Raw genomic sequence first — 21,357 nt, forward strand, 5'->3', positions numbered from 1 at the left:
CGTACAGATGCGTTTTCGTATACGTCGAAGTCCAGATACCTTTAAGACGATGTAATTTACTGTTTTCGTACTCAGCCTCTTTATCATTTTTCTAGTATTTATTGAAATTAGTTTAGTGGTATTGAAGCATCATTGTACTCAGCCACAGTAGGCCTATTAGTTTCTGTTTTAGTAGGGCAGTCATGGAATCAGCATCAGTGTTGTCATCGACAACCTCAATGTATTCTACAGAGCCGTTATTCTCTGTGGCCCCTATATCTGATGTCTCCACATAATCATACTCATTTTCACTGTCTGTTTCAGTGGTCATTTTATCGTTTTGATTGTCTGCTGATTTTACACAGTCATATTCATTTTTTTTGTTACAACTTTCTTTCTTATTCTCGTTCACGTTGATCTCAACTGATGCCCTTTCCATTCATTTGTTCCTTAATCAACAAACAAGTACAATAACATTTGGGAAAAAATTAACTTTAAATTAAGTTTAATTTGTCTGCTCTCTTATAATAATCAATTACAGAAACAATTAATTACATATTCAATTACATATATATTTACATGAGCGTACTGTAAGTAGTACACTCAAGCTGAGAGAATAAAATAATATGTTTAATGTATTTCTTCACACATTTGTGATATCTGATACTATTTATTTATTTATTCTGTAAAAAAGAAAGACAAAGAAGTCTGAACTAGTCTAAAATTATTGTAGTAAAAAATGGTAGCTTTAAAGCAAAAATATAAAATTATATAAAAAAAAAATTTATATAAATGATACGAAATATATTAAATATATATTCACAAAATTACTAATTTGCCACGTGTAAATATCGATCAATAATAAGTTGTTGCTTACAGTTTAATATTTAAATTATATTTATATAGAAATTTAATGATGTATAAAATCGTAGTTTTATATAGAAACATGGAAAATCCATTTGGACAATCACGTGTACTTGCATATATTGATATTGTATTGTTGCTTATTTCATGCCAAATAATGATATGTTATCAATGCACTTTATTCTGTTTTTCTTTCCTCGTTTCTGTACGATTTTAATTCTTGCTAATTTATTAGTCGCGTGCAACGGGAATTTACAGCTCACTATGTCGGTCGGTTGCTCGGTCGGTAAACACTAACTTGAGCACGTGACTGCAGCCATGTATATGGCATTGTTTTCTAATACTTCCTTCCTTCCCTTTCCTGGTTAATGTTAATCTCAGAGTTGATTATTTCTAATATAATAATTTTTGATTTACTTCCTTAAACAAAATTACAATATTTTAATACTCTGCTATAATAATTCAACGTATATATTTAGCCTACTTTTCTATTTCTCTTACCATGGAAGTATCATGGCCCATACTAGTCTTACAATACTTTTAGGTCACACCCTTGTACGTGTTAGGGACAGTAGTTTGCAAAAAGTTAACAATTTCACTAATAAAAACCTTAAAACTAAATAGATCATACCTACCATAAACCTCTAATTTAGGGATTAAACATTCTTAAACAAGTCTCTATGATAATATGCGTTAGTGCAGTTTTCATTGTTTTTGTATCTGTACGTTTGGTACACTTCGCTGATTTTGTGCGTACCGATGCATTTTCGTACATTTTTTTTTTTTTACTCGCATGCACCTCGGTGACGTCATCTTCGCGATTATCTAAAATGTTGATTCTAACTCTTCTTAATCTCGATGATAATTTAACATTTTCGTACACTTTTGTATCATTATTAGCTCATGCACAACTAGGTGACGTCATCGTAGTTATCTCGTCTCATCTTCTCTAACGCGTAGATGTTTTAATATTTTCGTAATTACTTGTCACCTTGTCAGAAGTTGCTATGCCTTTGATACGCAATTTACCATTTTCGTACATGGCCTCTTTGCTGAAAATATCCGTTGGTTGTAAGGAAACATCATCGTTCTCGACTGGGGTCATATTTTGTTCTGGTTTTTGTGGGCCCTCATGTGAACTGTCTTCTACTTCAATGTATTCAGCACTAATGTTCTCTACGATGCGTGTACACGGATATATGGCATAATCATACGTGTGTGTGCCAGTGCCTGTCGTGGTGATCTGTGTGTCTGAAGACGCAACATAATCGTAATTGTGTTGAATATTATTCGATGGTCGATTTAAAGGAATTATGTTGTCCCTAGATACGTTTCTTTTTTGCAAATACGTGTATATTATTAATATTACAGAAACTACGAGTAAAATTGCAAGTACACTAATAACAACCATTAGTGTTGGGGGCTCGTCAGCCGAAGAGATATTAGTTTCTGATAGTTGGTTTGTAACGACTCGTTTCGTACGTCTACCTGGTGTTGTTTGCAATTGTGTAGTTGTAGGCCTACTCGAAAAATTCTCTAGCACGTTTATTGTATAGCTCACTGTGCTAGTGCCACGACCACTACGACTAATGGTACAAGTAACTATTTTGTCATTGTCACTGCCTAATACATCCTTCACAATAAGCACACTCTCTATTGCAAATCGTCTTTCATTTGGTGACGATCCTACTGGTTTGTCATTCCACGTCCATTCATAATTATAATAATCAGGATTACCTTTCCCTGAGCAGGTAAGGGTAAAGCTATCACCAACCTGAAGTGTACCTGGCGGTGATTGTTCAATCTCTGCATTTATGTTCAATACTAGAGGAGTAGTTTCACAAGTTCCTATTTCAAAATTGTCATGTGTAGCGAGTCTGGCTGTACAAGTAAATACAGCTCCATCGTCTTCACTAGTCAAAGTCCTTGATTCTTTGATATTATTTTGCTGTGCTGCTGAAGTTATTTCATTCCCGTCTTTATACCATAGTAAATCAATAGAATATGCAGTAAAAGATGAAGTATAAGAACATGTCATCGTTGTTCCTATGTCACCATTATCATATTCTGGACTGCACGTTAACTCTCCTATCACTACATAAGTAAATTCAGAAAAACTGTATACAACATCACCTTTGGAGATAAGACACCGGTAGTGTCCTACATCATTAGGATCAACATTCAAAATGGAAAGATTTGAAAATGTTGTACTTTTTCTGAAAATGTATTTTGACGTTGAACGTTCAATTATTTGACCCATTCTTGTACTAAAAGGATAGTATCTCCATGCAACATGATGGGTTTCATTCAGTTTAGGTGTCCATTCACACGATATCTTTGCTGTTTGTCCTTCTGCAACAAGAACCGATTGTGGATGTTCTGTAAAAGTATAGGATTGTGCACAACAGCAGTGAAATATACTATACAATATAACCAGGTACTTGTACAACAGCAATGTACAACATTGATGATGAGCCATTATAAACACTGCGACGGTTAAGTTCCGGGATCGATTCACTTACTTATCAAATTCAAGATTATACGAATAAAAAATATCCAGAATCGGAAACCAAATTTAACGATACTGTATTCCTTTATACTGTATAATTGCTGTACATGTTGGTACAAGTAATACTCTGTAACACTCAATCGTTCTGATTACTGTGTACTGCTAAAGTGATATTAGCATCAACTACGTAACCTGTATAAAGTTATTTTAACATATTCCATTCTATATAGGTAAAACTAGTAATGCATACCGCCCCCTATAGAGTAACTTGGAACTAGAACGGTGGATCATTCCTGTTTCTTTTAAGTTGCTATCTACTGCCACACACGACAGGAATACCTGATAAATGCTGACAAGAATAAGAATTACACAATTCTGAACATTAACACTGCATTGTCAAATACAGTAATTTCAACATACTATTGATTTAAAAATATGTACTCATGATATTTTTCTTTTTATGAGAAGATACACTTACTGATTAAGTGCCGTCTTCTCTTGATTTTCTAAACTAAGGAACAAGATTTAGCTGCAGAACTAGACCTCTAGGTGTAATGACAGTAAATGTGTAACCATCTTTGTTTTGTAAGCATTGAACACTTAGTTTGACTAGATTAACGTAAGGCTACAATTAGATGGAAACATATACATAGATTTATGTTTACTTTGTTTCTGAATTTATAAATAGTTTACCACTCCATCTATAATACCAGGCATATATTCAGTACATCGTTTGCATAAAATTCTGATCACGATAACGTTGATGTTTGTCTTTTCGCAACGATAACCGATATCGGTTGTTTTTAACAAGTGTATAATAATTAATTGTAATCAAGCATAATTTTTGTAAAACAACATAGTCCAATGTTGAGGGTGAACTATTAAACTTTGTAGACAATGTAAGTTTGTATACATTATATCATTTAGGGTAATTGTATTATAATTCGTTTCCAATATGTTGATATATAATTTACTGGCATTATTTTATTCGTTCATTGTACACTTAGAAACATCATGAAAGTGAAAACAAAGCACGATACCGGACAACTTGATAAATCAATTCATTTTAAAATAGTTTCGTAAAACTTCCTGCCTTCCTAATTCCTGTGTTATTCTTAGTCATATTGCTCGTTAATAATCTAGTGTTATTGTTTCCTTAAATAATAAGGAGAGGCAAACCACGGTTCAACGTTTCAATCTTTATTTGATCATCGATTCCTGATAATGATCAAATAGATATCAACGTTGAAGCATGGCTTTCCCCTCGTTACATGGAGTCATTTTATACTATGTTATTTAACCATAATCTGTTCATCTATATTGCTTCCTTAAATAATATATAATTTTTGTACTACTATTGCGTACATTTTCCCCTAATGGTTCCTACTAGAGACGCAACACAAGGACGTAAAGCAACGTAAGCGATTTGATCAATCATAAGCAATGTATTATTCGAACTGTCGCTTGTCATTGGTCAACTCGCTTTAGTTGCGTCTATACAAGCTTACAATGTTTTGCTATAACGGCCTACAGTTTAATCTTTTTTTAAATGCATATAACTGTACACTTATTTATTTAGATTTATATTAGACCATGGTGGTGGTAGTAGTTTATATACAATAAATGTTATAATATTATATAACAATTTATTTAAAAGCATATCCTTTTAAAAACTTAGATCCATGGTGCAGTCCATTATAATGAGAATTACAATTTACTTGTTTATCTTCGCAGATATGTCTTGTTATATGTTAACTATCTATCACTATCCCCACCTCTGTGGGGATAGTGGTTTCTATACAATGATTGATTGATTTGATTAAGTTTCATACTGTATGCTTCTAACGTTTGCTTTAGATATAAATCAGACAATTTTCGTACAGGATTGACTCGTTCATCAGCAGACAACGCCATGTACGTACCAATGTGACGTCATCGTAGTTCCACTACATGCGTAGAAAATCGATAGTTGCGTACCTTATTTTGTTATGTCTCTCTGATACCTTTAACACGCAGCATACCGTTTTCGTATTTGTACTCTTGGTTATTAGTATCTGTTTGTTCCAATGCAGCATCATCGTAATCAGCCGCTGTATTACTTTCTGGTTTTGGTGCGCCATCTTGGAAACCATCGTCTAATTCAAGGTACTCGGGAGTGGATTCCTCCGTTTTGCGTGTGAACGGGTGTATGACATAATCATACTTAGTGTCACTGGCGGTCGTGGTCACGTGTGCGCTCGATGATGTAATGTATTCGTAAACGTGCTCAAGATTATTTGACAGTCGATCTGATGGAGTTGTGTTTTTCTTTTTTCTTTTTTGCATATAAACACACAGACTTATTATTATTATCAAAGAAACGACGAGTAAAATTGCAACTACGATAATTACAACCGTTAGGATTTCTGTAATAGAACGCGTTACAGTAACGGGTGTTGTGTGTAAACGTGTATTCATTAGGTCTATTGTTGCGGAAACGTTTTCCGAGACTTTATGTGTTGTAAGTTGATGTGTAATTGGTTTTTGCGTACGTGTACCTGGTGTCGACTCTAAACGTGTAGTCATTACTGTTGTTGAAATGTCATCCCGAACATTAGGTGTTGTGAGTCTGACCGTAATTGGTTTTTGCGTACGTGTATCTAGTGTCGACTGTAAACGTGTAGTCATTACTGTTGTTGAAATGTCATCCGGGACATCAGGTGTTGATAGTCCGATCGTAACTGGTTTTTGTGTACGTTTATGCCTCTCTGGTGTCGACGGTAAACGTGTAGTTGTACTCGACATATGATCCAAAATATTTATTGTATAGCTCGCTATACTGCTGTAACCACTACTACTAATAGTACAAGTAACCATCTTGCCATTGTCACTGCCTGATGCACTATTCACAATAACCACACTGCCAATTGCAAATCGACTATCGGTCATAGATTCTACTGGGTTGTTATTCCAAGTCCATTCGTAATTATAATTTTCAGGATTACCTTTCCCTGAGCAGGTAAGGTTAAAGCTATCACCAACCTGAAGTGGACCTGGTGGTGATTGTTCAATCTCTGCATCTATTGGAAATACTAGTGGAGTAGTTTCACAAGTTCCTGTCGCTTGACTTTGAAATCCGATGGTGGCCTTACAAGTAAATACACCTCCCTCGTCTTCGGCAGTCAGAGCCGTTGATTCTAAATCATTGTTTTGTTGTTGTCCCGAAGTTATTTGTTTTCCGTTGTTATACCATAGTAAATTAATAATATATGAATTATCAGAAGAGGTGAATGAGCATATCAGCGTTGTTCCTATATCAACAATATTCTCTGGATTGCATGTCAATTCTCCTAATACTAGAGAAGCAAATGTAGAAGATGAGACACTGTTGTATGAATCACATTCAAAGATCTCACAAATGTAGTTGCCTACGTCACCAGAGCCAACATTAGAAATGGAAAGACTTGAAGAAGTTGCTTCGTTCATTAATGCGTATTTTGTATCTGAAATTTCAATTCGTTTAGGACTATTAACACGATCGTATGTCCATGTTACGAGATGGTTGTTATTCAATGATGGTGTCCATTCACACGATATCGTTGTAGTTTGTCCGTCTGCAACGAGAACCGATTGTGGATGTTCTGTAAAATTATAGTACTGTGCAGAACAGCAGTGAAATATATGAAATATAATCAGAAACTTGAAAAACAGCAATGTCCAATATTGAGAATGAGCCATTCTTGTGAAAGCTCCAAATATTGCGTCTGATCGGTTTAAATTAACTTCCTTATCAAAATTCAGATTTTATAGGACTATTGTAGATTCCAATCATTTATGGTAATGACTACAATGTAAGAATAGTTGATGTTTTAACGAATTCCTTTGATAGACATTATTACTAAAACCTGACACAATATGATTCATTTGTACCAAATAATATCCAATCATACAGAAATAATTGAAATAATAAGTGTTATTATTATATTGCGTGGTATGTTATCCAGTAATAATACAATGATGCCCCATATAGTGTTTATTTACTTCATTACCTCCGGATTAGGAATTTAGAAATATTTTAGCAAAACAATCGAAATGAAAATACTTTGGTTTACCATGACACTGTTGTATACTTCACACGCACAGCTCTCATCAGAAGAAAGACTAACTGAAATAAATTGTTATTATCTCATTTTTATTTTATTCCGATTGGTTTAGTAAAAATTCATTTACTGCTATCAAAACAATGGTAATCATACAATTACATTTTATAATACTGATTGAACATAGATAGAAATACTGTAACAATATACATTACGACCTAGCCTGGGAAGTGTACATAATAATATGTTTACCCTCCAAGTGAAAACCAGACATAGAGAACACTTTAGAAGCAAGCCTTTATGTTCCGATGTTTCCATTTCCGATCTCTGTTTGATCCAAACCAGCATTAAGCTCTGTCTATACTATCAAACTAGTTTGACAAAAGAAGTGTGATGTGCTCAAATATGGTAGTGATATGACATAATATATGATTTTGTATCCGTTTTTGTCGACAGGACCACAATGCAAAACAAGTATATTTCTACTTGATTGTGTATAATCCTGTATAAATATGTTGTTAAATAAGTAAATAAATAAAAATAAATAATGTCCATATTATATGGGCACATCACATTTTGTTGTCACATAAAGTTTGATAGTGTAGACACAGAGCTTTATATGCTCTTGTTTCCTTATTATTATTATTATTATTATTATTATTATTATTATTATTATTATTATTATTATTATTTCCGTACAATGTTCTTTGTATTTTTGAAAAATCAAACTTTTTTGTTTTGAATAGTTTTTTGCTATGAATAGGCCTAGAGGAACAGAAGTGTCCGTGCGACCATTTAGTGTCATAGAAAACGAATTAAGTAAAATATGTCGCCCTTTAACTTCCATTGCCGTTGCTTCCTCGAAGGCGTTAGTTTTAGTCTTTAAATTAGAGTTTACTATCACTATGGAGAACGAGAATTTGGTTTGGGTTTAACTGTTACCTGCAGCAGTACCGGTACAATATTGATGAACCACGAAGGAAAATCTAGAGCAAAAACAACATATTTTGACCTTTTGCGTTACTTTGTGTGTTTTTATCTTTGGAATTTAAATCGAAAGCGTTATAAATTATAGTTTTACTTCAGTATCGAGAAAGAGAAGTTGGTTTGGTTTTAACTTGTTACCATTGCAGGAGGCCTACCGGTATATTACCGCAGTGCAATCTTATAAATATTCAAGGTAAAATATTGATGAACCACAAGCTAAGAAAAACCTAAAGCAAAAACAAGTATAATAATAAGTATTTTAATTAATATACAATTGGTTATTATTATTTTTGTAAATAGAGGATTTAACAAAACAAAAAGTGTTAACAAGTAAATACTTTGTATTAATGGTATGATACTAAAGGTTAAAATCATGATATCAATGAGGAAAAACAGAAAATAATGAAAAAAGGTAGAAAATGTTTAGGAATTATGTAATGAAACATTGAATGAATAAAGGTGGCGGTGAACCACCAAAGATTTAAAAAAATCTTTGAAATTTAAATTGTATATGGATTTAAAATAAAATGAGAAAAGTGGGTCATTTTTTTTAAAACACTAAAGCTCTGTCTGCGCTATTAAACTTTATGTGACAAAAAAATGCGATGTGCCCATATGGACATGATATACCACTACCATTTTTGGGAATATCACTACCATATTTGGGCACATCACACCTTTTTTGTCAAACTAGTTTGATAGTGTAGACAGAGCTTAAGATTTGAACGAAATACCACAGGAAAGTAACCATCAATCAATCAATAACAATCAACTTTTTCAATTATTTCATTTTTCTTGTTGGTTTGATCATGTAGGAATTACTGTCATATTGAATTACTTTTTTCCGAAAGTCCGTGTGGACTTGTTGAACACTCGGGGAGAATTGTACAAAGTACCATCGACAGAAAGGGAATTAATGTAACCACCGATCTAACCTCGTACATTCATATTAGTGTTTATATAACTCATAACTCTTACTAATTGTTTCCTGTACTTCCTTGATCTCGTCAGTGTTGTTTCAATCTCCTCATTTCCAAAATAATTAGTCCAGTTTGCTTCCTCATACAAGAACAAAAAATAACTCACACATTTGGCTTTCATTTGAAAACCCAATTACAATCAATATCAAATACATAATCAATAACTTTAATTTCATAATCAATAATATTAAGCTATCTAATCAATATAAATCAATTATGATAATGGTAATAAAAATGAAAATCTATTTTGGTGTGGTTTGCTCTTGAAAAAAAAAACAATAACAATCACTATCAAATACATAATCAATATCTTCTAATATTAGGCTATCTAATCAATATAAATCAATTATAATAATAATAATTATAATAATAATAATAATAATAATAATAATAATAATGATGATAATGATGATGATGATGACGACGACGACGACGACGACGACGACGACGACGACGACGACAATAATAATAATAATAATAATAATAATAATAACAATAATAATAACAATAATAATAATAATAATAATAATAATAATAATAATAACTGAAAGTCTATGTTTGCTAGTATTCATTAAAATACAACGGTTACATCAGTTTCTTTAAAATAGAAATATTAAGTAACTTATTTATGACAAGGTTAATTACAAAACACATAGATTATTATAATTTAACTACCAAAATAAATAAGCAGCCGAATTCAACTATAATACGTTTATTATGAAGTAAACGGATTTAAAGCTATGATATCTAAGAGTTATTGGACTTTACATCTAATATTTACAATTACCAACAATTGTTCTTTTATTTAAAAGCGTGTGTATATATAATGGCTATGCATCCTATTTATGTATAGAATAGTATTGTAGGCCTACTTTATATCAATTATATGAACAACTGTATACAAAGTTACAGAAACAACTCACAGCAATCCGCGTTAACGTAGATAATGCAGGGAGTTGTACAACTCCCTGGATAATGTGATAGTCTGTTAATTTAAATCTATATCCTTCATGGAGGTCGCTGGCGATGTATGTCATATTACCTTCTGTGTTAATCTTGGGCCTACATACACATTGCATAAAACTGTCATAAACGATGTGACCAAACGATTACGTAACATATCGAAAGTTGAATAATATTGATTTCTACAACATGTGATAAACGTATTAAACATTGTTACAGCGTAAACGGTAAGTACTGTACACGTAAGGATTACGTAACAATATTACGTTACTTTTTAATCTGTACAGTTGCATAATCAAGCCCGTAGTCCTGTGGTCCAGGGGCTGGGAACGTTCCACCTTTTGTAAACTCTATATCTGCGTACGTTAAGCCTTCTACGTTTTTCTTAGTAGGATCTTCGTGCGTTATTTCTGATATTCTTGTCGTTGGTTTGTTAGGCTTAGAATACAGATCTTCAAGACTTTCTTTAACATGTTGGGCCTTAGTCGGTCTGCTTGCAGTCGGTTTATTAGGCCTAGTATACAGATCTTCAATATTCTCTTTGCTGTGGGCCTCGATCGGCGTTTTCGCATTCCGTTTGTTAGGCTTAGAATACAGATCTTCAAGACTTTCTTCAGCGTTGTGGGCCTTGGTTGGTCTGCTTGCAATCGGTTTATTAGGCCTAGTATACAAATCTTCAATATTCTCTTTACTGTGGGCCTCGATCGGCGTTTTCGCATTCCGTTTGTTAGGCTTAGAATACAGATCTTCAATAATTTCTTTACTGCGGGCCTTGATCGGTTTTACTTGTATTGCATGTGTACTTTCGGCGCTTGTCGCTTTTCTCGGCTTAGCATCACTTGATTCATTAGGTTTCATTGACTTACCTAAATAATCATCAGTTTTATCAATGTTTACTGCATTCTGTGGCGTGTCATATTTAACATGGCAACCATTTGCTGACAGGTCAGGTTCTGCGTACATTGTTTCCAAATGTTCACACAGAAGGTGATTATCTATTTCAGAACTGTTAATATTTTGATCAGTGTTACCGTACACTGGTTTTTCCAATGGTACACTTTCGGGTTTTGTCTCTTCTTTTTCGTACTGTTTCTTCTGCCTTTTCTTTAAAAAGTAAATTATAAATGCTGTTATCAAACTCACAAGAGCTATCGCAACTACGCCAATGATGACAATGATTACTATTGTAGAATCATTATCCTGGATATTAGTTTCTGATAGGTCAGTAATTGACTTGTACGTACGTGTACCTAGTGTCGAGTATAAATGTGTAGTCATTACTGGTGAAACGTCATGCGCGACATTAGTTTCTGATAGTCTGACCGTAATTGAGTTGCGCGTACGCGTACCAGATGTCGACTGCAAACGTGTACTCATTTGTTCTATAACGTTTACTGTATATGTTGCTATACTTGTGTTACGCCCACTACGACTAATAGTACAGGTAACTGTGTTGCCATTGTATCTGCTTGATACACTCGTCACAGTAACCACATTGCCAATTGCAAATCGCCTTCCATTTGGTGACGATCCTACTGGTTCGCCATTCCACGTCCATTCATAATTATCATAATTACCTTTCCCTAAGCAGGTAAGGTTGAAGCTATCTCCAACCTGAAGTGTACCTGGTGGTGATTGTACAATCTCTGCATCTATACTTAATATAATAGGAGTAGTTTCACAAGTTCCTATCACTTGATTTTGAGATCTAATTCTTGCTTTACAAGTAAATACAGCTCCATCGTCTTCAACAGTCAAAGCTCTTGATTTTATAACTTTATTTTGTTTTACTTTTGATGTAATTTGTTTCCTGTTTTTATACCATAGTAAATCAATATCACGTGAATAATAAGAAGTAAAATAAGAACATGTCAGCGTTGTTCCAATCTCACCATTACCATTCTCTGGATCGCACACTATTTCTCCTAGAACTACAGAAGCAAATTCAGAAAGACTAAATGGACCACCACCTTCCGAGATATCACACCTGTAGTTTCCTACATCATTGTAATCAACATTAAAAATAGAAAGATATGCAGATGTTGCTTTATTTGTTAAATTGTACTTTAAAGTTGACCTATCGATTGCTTGCGACCCACCAACATGAGGGTATGCTGACCAGAAAACGACATGGTTTTCATTCAATGCTTGTCTCCATTCACACGATAACGTTGCTGTGTTTCCTTGTCCAACAAGCACAGATTTTGGTTGTTTTGTAAAAGTATAGGATTGTGCACAACAACAGTGACATATACTATACAATATAACTAGGCACTTGAAAAACAGCAATGTACAATGTTGATGATGAGCCATTATAATTTGTAGTCGATTTAAGATATCATAAGACACAATGTTCGATAGATGTTCCTATGCGTTGGTATAATAGGAATAGTACAGTACTGACTAAGGCACCTCGATTGACGTCCGAATATTGGAACTTCCTTACCAAATTGAGATTTACGCAAATATTCCTATAAATTATATTCCTTATTCCGACGATTCAGCGATACCAGTAATCATTTTTTAGAAATTAAATAATGTTTGCTTGTTCACACGTATGCTACAAATGGTACTCAATTTATAAACACTTCAATCAAACATTATATCCAGTATTAAATAACTTCGTATACTTTTAGATCCAGTATTTGTAGTCAAACATTAAACGTTTGCACTTGTGTCTTTATTTTGTTATTATATAAGTTGAAATGATCTACTTCAGCACTAGTGGTACACTTGATTACTGTAGAAATAAAATACCAGGAAATAGCGCCACTGAATATTCAATATTAATGATGTAATACTTTAAAAATACCTTCCTAATACATTGCCATTTTTTCCTCCAGAGGGCGTGATATACGTCTATCAGTCGGAGGCGTATGGTGAGTGAGAGTTTTAGTTGTAAATGCTGAGTAGTTCGTGACTGTGATTGGTTTAAACACTCTACATAACTTTATCTTTCCTGTCGTAGCAAACGTCTTGTTAACGGTTAAATTAAGATGTTTTTGATACCGTTTTTACTAGTCTTACATTCTGTCATAATACTTTGTTGTTTGTCCCCTTTTCTTTCGGGTGGATAGAAACTTGTTTTACAATAATTCTACGCACTGGTAATGAATGTGATAAAATAGACCCGAATGGATATGTTTACTATACTGTCAGTACATCTATTGTATCCTTTTTGTACTCAACTTCACAATTTGTGTGGATAAATATTCAACAATTATTATTTGTTTTTCTTTTATTTAGATTTGTGTCCATTTTCTGATTGTCAAACTGAAATTCTGAATTGGTTTTTGTCGGTTTTCTTCAAGTTAAATTGATAAGACTATGTCTCATGACACATTAAAAAATGATATATAAGCCTACTGTGATATTGGAGTTATTATAATTATGGTTAACTTGACGAAACATTATGAATGTCATAGCGCATGCGCACATGTTTAAGATAACGCAACACCTTCAAAATACCTATAACAATAATCATCGTCGAAAATAATATAAAAATCAATAAAGCAGTAGCATTTCTATTGACTCATTGAACTCGCTCAAGTTTAGGGAGTGTTCGTTGAAACCCGGATTGTATAAAACTGAACACGTGACTGGACCGGCACTTAATCATGAACCAATCACATGCCCTGTTTGGCCTAATCCTTTCGTAACAATTTTTTCCTTATTACCTCCGCCAAGGAGGTTATGTTTTCACCCCTGTATGTTTGTGTGTGAGTTTGTGTGTGTGTGTGTGTGTTTGTGTGTGTGTCTGTGAACAGCCTGGAGGCCACAGTTTTTATCCGATTCTCACCAAATTTGGCAACAATGATCTATGCCCCAAAAGCTCGGACGAGTTCGAATTTGAGGGGAAAAGGTCATAGGTCAAGGTCACAACTAACAAAAAACTATTTTACTGCCTAGAGACCACAGTTTTTATCCGATTCTCACCAAACTTAGCCACAATGATCAATGACACATCATATAATTGTGGTTAAATTTTGAAGGGTCAGGGTCAAAGATCAAGGTCCACAAAAAACTATAAAAAAAAAACTAAAAAGAAAAAAACCTCAGTGGGACTTGAACCAGCGATCTCAACTGTGAGAGGCTGGATACATAACCATTACGCCACACTGTCATCCACAACTTTTTAGTGTGCAGTTAACATATTTACACTTAGAACTAATAAAAAAAAATGTAAAATGTACTGTCGGAGTACCCTCTAGTTGTTTTTTGTGTTGCTCTTTCAAATTAAATTTAGATCCTGAAGAAATCTCACTTTTCCCTCATTTAGATTCACAATTGCTTCCTATAAACTATATACTATAGTATATCTGCGGAACGTTGTTTAGAGACAAATATTAAAAAGAAAGCTTCCAATCTAGTTTTGAAAAATGATTTTATTTTTAGATTAGATAATTATATAATAACAATAATATAAACAACATTTATTCTTCTAACGTAAATAATTTTAATATAAACCAGACCCTCATGAGGCAGCAAATATTATTATTTTTAAGTGCAAATGTAACAGAATAACAGCAAATTTTACTTATTTACAGTGTTTTCTCTACATTCATTATTAAATGATTGAAGAAAACCATACACTTTCCTTTTTATACAAACATTCAGTGTGTTTTTATATCTTAGTGTTCCAAGTGTTCTTGTTTCATTTAGATAACAGAGTTTACTGGTTTAATCCTACTAATCCATTTAGCTAACAGAGTTTACTGGTTTAATAGTACTAATTCATTTAGATGACACAGTTTACTGGTTTAATAGTACTAATCCATTTAGCTAACAGAGTTTACTGGTTTAATAGTACTAATTCATTTAGATGACACAGTTTACTGGTTTAATAGTACTAATTCATTTAGATGACACAGTTTACTGGTTTAATAGTACTAATTCATTTAGATGACACAGTTTACTGGTTTAATAGTACTAATTCATTTAGATGACACAGTTTACTGGTTTAATAGTACTAATTCATTTAGATGACACAGTTTACTGGTTTAATAGTACTAATTCATTTAGATGACACAGTTTACTGGTTTAATAGTACTAATTCATTTAGATGACACAGTTTACTGGTTTAATAGTACTAATTCATTTAGATGACACAGTTTACTGGTTTAATAGTACTAATTCATTTAGATGACACAGTTTACTGGTTTAATAGTACTAATTCATTTAGATGACACAGTTTACTGGTTTAATAGTACTAATTCATTTAGATGACACAGTTTACTGGTTTATTCGTACTAATCCATTTAGCTAACAGAGTTTACTGGTTTAATCGTACTAATCCATTTAGCTAACAGAGTTTACTGGTTTAATCGTAGTAATCTATTTAGCTATCAGAGTTCACTGGTTTAATCGTACTAATTCATTTAGATGACACAGTTTACTGGTTTATTCGTACTAATCCATTTAGCTAACAGAGTTTACTGGTTTAATCGTACTAATCCATTTAGCTAACAGAGTTTACTGGTTTAATCGTAGTAATCTATTTAGCTATCAGAGTTCACTGGTTTAATCGTACTAATTCATTTAGATAACAGAGTTTACTGGTTTAATCGTACTAATCAATTTAGCTAACAGAGTTTACTGGTTTAATCGTACTAATCCATTTAGCTAACAGAGTTTACTGGTTTAATCGTACTAATCCATTTAGCTAACAGAGTTTACTGATTTAATCGTAGTAATCTATTTAGCTAACAGAGTTCACTGGTTTAATCGTACTAATTCATTTAGATAACAGAGTTTACTGGTTTAATCGTACTAATCAACTTAGCTAACAGAGTTTACTGGTTTAATCGTAGTAATCCATTTAGTTAACAGAGTTCACTGGTTTAATTGTATTAATCCATTTAGATAACAGATGTTAATGGTTTAATCGTACTAATCCATTTAGGTAACAGAGTTTACTGGTTTAATCGTACTAATCCATTTAGATAACAGAGTTTACTGGTTTAATCGTACTAATCCATTTAGATAACAGAGTTTACTGGTTTAATCGTACTAATCCATTTTAGTACACGTTTCCGTCGTCAGTATGCGCTTTTGTGGTCCTTAATATGACGTCATTTATCCTCACTGATGGCCAGCGCGTAAATAATGTAATATTTTCGTACTTGGTTTTCACATTGTCAGACGTTGTCACGCTTGTAGCGTTTAACACGTAGTTTATTATTATCTGTTGGTTGCAATGCAACGTTATCGTACTTAGCCGCAATATTACTTTCTGGTTTTGGTGGGCCATCTTGGAAAAAGTTGACTACCTCAATATATTTAGCAGTGACGCTTTTCTCATTTCGTGTGCATGAATATACGGCATAATCGTATTTATTATCTATGTCATTGACTGCCGTGGTCACGTGTGTGTCTGATGACGTAATGTAATCGTAATTGTGCCCAATGTTAGTCGACGTTCGTTTTGAAGGAATTGTGTTGTCCCTAGCTAAGTTCCTCTTTTGTAAATGCATGTATATTATTAATATTAAAGAAACTACGAGTGATATTGCAAGTACACTAATGACAACCATTAGTGTTGGGGGCTCGCCAATCGATATATTAGTTGCTGAAAGTTGGTCTGTAACGAGTCGTTGCGTACGTGTCGACTGCAAACGTGCAATGTGTAAGCGTGTAGTTGGTAGCAGTTTGTCTGTAACGACTTGTTGCCTTGGTGTTGTTTGCAAATGTGTAGTTGTAGGCCTACTCCAAATGTTCTCTAGCACGTTTATTGTATATCTCGCTGTACTGCTGTTGCGACCACTACGCCTAATAGTACAAGTTGCGTCTTTGCCCTTAGCACTGATTGGTACACTCATCACAGTAAGCACATTAACTATTGCAAATCGACTTTTACTTGGCGACGATCCTACAAGCTTGTCATTCCACGTCCATTCATATTCATAATAATCAGGATTACCTTTCGCTGAGCATGTAAGATTAAAGCTATCACCAACCTGAAGTGTACCTGGCGGTGATTGTTCAATCTGGGCATCTATAGACTGCGGAGTAGTTTCACAAGTTCCTATCTCTTGATTGTCTGATCCAATGGTGGCTTTACAAGTAAATACAGCTCCATAGTCTTCAGCAGTCAAAGCTCTTGATTCTATAACATTATTTTGTTTTATTTCTGATGTAATTTGTTTCATGTCTTTATACCATAGTAAATCAATATCACGTGAATAATAAGAAGGAAAATAAGAACATGTCAGCGTTGTTCCAATCTCACCATTGCCATTCTCTGGATTGCACGTTATCTCTCCTACCGCTACAGAAGCAGTTTCAGACCGACTAAATAAACCACCTTCCGAGGAGATATCACACCTGTAACCTCCTGCATCACCAGAATCAACATTGAGAATGGAAAGATATGAAAACGTTGCTCCATTTCTTAAATTGTATTTTGAATTCGAACTTGCAATTGCTTCAGACTTACCACGATTGGGAAATACTGCCCATGCAAAGTTATGGTTTACATTTATCAGTGCTGGTGTCCATTCACACGACAACGTTGCTGTTTGTCCTTCAGCAATGAGAACCGATTGTGGATGTTTTGTAAAAGTATAGGATTGTGCAGAACAGCAGTGATAAATACTAAACAATATAATCAAGCACTTGTAAAACAACAATGTACAATATTGATGTTGAGCCATTGTAAGCTTTGTATCCAATGTAGCTAATTATCAAAATTTCTAATGCTGATGTTGCGTTATTATATGCCTAGAATACTGTAGTACTGACTCGGGCACTTTGACTGACTTCCAAACATTGCTTTAAGTTAACTTCCTTAACAAAATGTAGATTGTACGCATATATTTATAAATACTTCAATCAAAAATTCTCTCCAGTACTAAATAACTTCGTGTACGGTCATATCCTGTATTAGTAATCAAACATTTAACGTTGACACTACAAGTATCTTTATTTTGTTGTTATATAAGTTGGAATGATCTACTTCAGCACTAGTGGTACACTTGATTAACTGCAGAAATAAAATACCAGGAAACAGTTTCACTGAATATTCAACATTAATGTTGTAATAGGCCTACTGTAAAAATACTTTCATAATACATTTCCATTTTTTCCTTCAGAGGGCATGAAGTACGTCTATCAATTGGAACCGTTATTGTCATTGAAAGTTTAAGTTGTAAATGCTGAGTTGTTCGTGACTGTGATTGGTTGAAACATAACTTTCTCTTTCCTGTCGTGTTAACGGTTAAAGTAAGATGTTTTTTATACCGTTTTTACTAGTCTTACATTTTGTCTTAATACTTTGGTTTTCGTCCTCTTTTCTTTTGGGCGTGAAGAAACTTGTTTTACAATAATTCTGCGCACTGATATTGAATGTGATAAACATCAAGTAATATTTCACTATACTGTATTAACATCTATTGTATTCTTTTCGTACTCAACTTAACGATTTGTGTGGATAAATATTCAACGATTATTATTTGTTTTTCTTTTCTTTTTTAGCTTTTTATCATGCCATTTGTTTTTCTGATTTCCTTGCTGAATTTCTATAATGGTTTTCGTCGGTTTCTTTAAGTTAAATCGATATAAGACTTTCTATGTCTCATGAAACATTCGATGTAATGTGATATTACGTATAGACTTATGATTAACGTAATGAAACATAATATTATAAATATTTCAGCGCATGCGCACAAAACATGTTCAAATATCATCGTCGAAAGCAACTCGGTAGTAAAGTTTAACCAAAGTCAACATCCTTTCTAATGACTGATTGAACTCACTCGATTTTTTCTTTGGGGTGTGCTCGTCGGAACCCGGATTGTATAAAACATTCTTTGAAAGTGAATGTAAAACTGAACACGTGACCGGACCGGCACTTGATCATGAACCAATCATAGTACTGTACCTGCTTTGAAACCTTGAGATAATCTTTTAGTAAATCTCTTTTCCTTCCTTATTGTTTTGTGTTGCTCGTTTAAATATAATTTAGATCAGAAAAGAATCTCACTCTTCCTTGATTTTGATTCGGTACTTTCTTGAATATATTTTCTACGTTTAACATTAGTTAGAGACCAATATTAAAAATAAACTTTGGTCTCTGGTTTGGGGAAAAAATATTTCTATATTTAATTAATTAAATCGTTTTAAGTTTTTAATAGTCTGCTGTGGCGTTAACGTTGTCATGCTTGTAGCGTTTAAGACGTAGTTTATTATTTTCGTACGTTGGCTCTTCGCTGCAAATATCTGTTGGTTGCAATGCAACGTTATCGTACTCAGCCGCGATATTACTTTCTGGTTTTGGTGGGTCATCTTGAGAAAAATTGACTACCTCAATATATTCAGCAGTGACGCTTTTCTTATTTCGTGTGCATGGATATACGGCATAATCGTATTTATTATCTATGTCATTGACTGCCGTGGTCACGTGTGTGTCTGATGACGTAATGTAATCATAATTGTGTCCAATGTTAGTCGTCGGTCGTTTTGAAGGAATTGTGTTGTCCCTAGCTAGGTTCCTCTTTTGTAAATACATGTATATTATTAATATTACAGAAACTACGAGTGATATTGCAAGTACACTAATAACAACCATTAGTGTTGGGGGCTCGTCAACCGATATATTAGTTGCTGAAAGTTGGTCTGTAATAAGTTGCTGCGTACGTCTAGCTGGTGTTGTTTGCAATTGTGTGGTTGTAGGCCTACTCGAAATATTTTCTAAAACATTTATTGTATAGCTCGCTGTACTGCTGTTACGACCCTTACGACTAATAGTACAAGTAACTATTTTACCATTGGTATTGCTTGATACACTCGTCACAGTAACCACATTGCCTATTGCAAATCGTTTTTCACTTGCCCACGATGTTACCGGTTTGTTATTCCACGTCCATTCATACCTATAATACTCAGGATTACCTTTCCCTGAACAGGTAAGATTAATGCTATCTCCAACCTGAAGTGGACCTTGCGGTGATTGTTCAATCTCAGCATCTATGGGAACTACTATCGGAGTAGTTTCACAAGTTCCTACCAGTTGATGTTGGGTTCCAGTGGTGGCGTTACAGGTGAACACAGCTCCATCGCCTTCAGACATCAAAACCCTAGATTCTAAAATATTATTTTGTTGTACATCTGATATAATTTGTATTCCGCTCTTGTACCATAGTAAATCAATATCATTTGAAGGAAAAGAATAATAATAAGAACATGTCAACGTTGTCCGCATATCATCACCATTATCATTTTCTGAACTGCACGTAATTTCTCCTACAGAAGCAAGTTCAGAACTTCTGTATGTATGACCGTCATAGATATCACACCTGTAATTTCCTACATCATTGTAATCAACATTGAAAATAGAAAGATGTGAAAATGTTGCTCCATTTGTTAAATTATATTTTGTATTTGAACTTCTAATTGCGTCATACCCGACTCTGCCAATATAGTATGCCCATATTAAGACATGGTTTTCATTCAATGCTGGTGTCCATTCACACGACAACGTTGCTGTTTGTCCTTCTTCGACGAGAACCGGTTGTGGATGTTCAGTGAAACTATAGGATCGCGATGGTGCACAACAGCAGTAAAATCTACTATAAAGTATAATCAGGCACTTGTAAAACCGCAACGTCCACTGTTGATGATACGCCATTATAAACTTGATAGTTTCTTGATATGGTTGCTATTACTTTCCAAATACTAAGTATAATGCTTTAAAGTGTTGTGATAGAAATGGTTCTTGTTTAAACAAATTCCTGTGCACTGTGTCCATTCCTGGTAAAAATAAGACATTAGGGAAATGCATGCGTATCCGATATGTAACATATCATATTCCATTATTGCTGTAGGGGAATAATATCGCTAAAACTGTATAACGGCTGTATATACATTTTCTATAGGTAAGGTTATACTAAAACGTATTGCAATTTCTGTTTTTATTTGTGACAGGTTTCCGATTATTGCATAAAATATTTTTTTAAAGAGTATCATGATTGTATAGAAGTTTAAGATAGGACTATTGCTA

General features: G+C 33.8%; 2 protein-coding genes across 2 annotated transcripts; both read right to left on the reverse strand.

The window, feature by feature from the left end:
- Nucleotides 1-1,628: 1,628 nt before the first annotated feature.
- Nucleotides 1,629-6,894, reverse strand: LOC144848785 (uncharacterized). The gene is made up of 2 exons (XM_078705718.1): nucleotides 6,374-6,894; nucleotides 1,629-2,617 (listed from the first exon to the last, which is right to left on the reverse strand). The coding sequence occupies exons 1-2, from the start codon at nucleotides 6,815-6,817 to the stop codon at nucleotides 1,793-1,795; spliced, it is 1,269 nt and encodes a 422-aa protein (XP_078561844.1). The 5' UTR covers nucleotides 6,818-6,894; the 3' UTR covers nucleotides 1,629-1,792.
- Nucleotides 6,895-10,056: 3,162 nt separating this feature from the next.
- Nucleotides 10,057-12,674, reverse strand: LOC144848294 (uncharacterized). The gene is made up of 2 exons (XM_078705010.1): nucleotides 10,441-12,674; nucleotides 10,057-10,362 (listed from the first exon to the last, which is right to left on the reverse strand). The coding sequence occupies exon 1, from the start codon at nucleotides 12,672-12,674 to the stop codon at nucleotides 10,629-10,631; it is 2,046 nt and encodes a 681-aa protein (XP_078561136.1). The 3' UTR covers nucleotides 10,057-10,362; nucleotides 10,441-10,628.
- Between the last annotated feature and the right edge of the window lie 8,683 nt (nucleotides 12,675-21,357).

This window comes from Antedon bifida, chromosome 7, assembly GCF_963402885.1.
Source record: "Antedon bifida chromosome 7, ecAntBifi1.1, whole genome shotgun sequence".
NCBI lineage: Eukaryota > Metazoa > Echinodermata > Crinoidea > Comatulida > Antedonidae > Antedon > Antedon bifida.

Coding starts and splice junctions, on each gene's coding strand:
- LOC144848785 (XM_078705718.1), bottom strand. CDS start 6,817: ATGAACGAAGCAACTTCTTCAAGTCTTTCCATTTCTAATGTTGGCTCT. Junction 2,618..6,373: donor CACCACCAGGTCCACTTCAG/GTTGGTGATAGC, acceptor GGTACACTTCAG/GTTGGTGATAGCTTTACCCT.
- LOC144848294 (XM_078705010.1), bottom strand. CDS start 12,674: ATGGCTCATCATCAACATTGTACATTGCTGTTTTTCAAGTGCCTAGTT.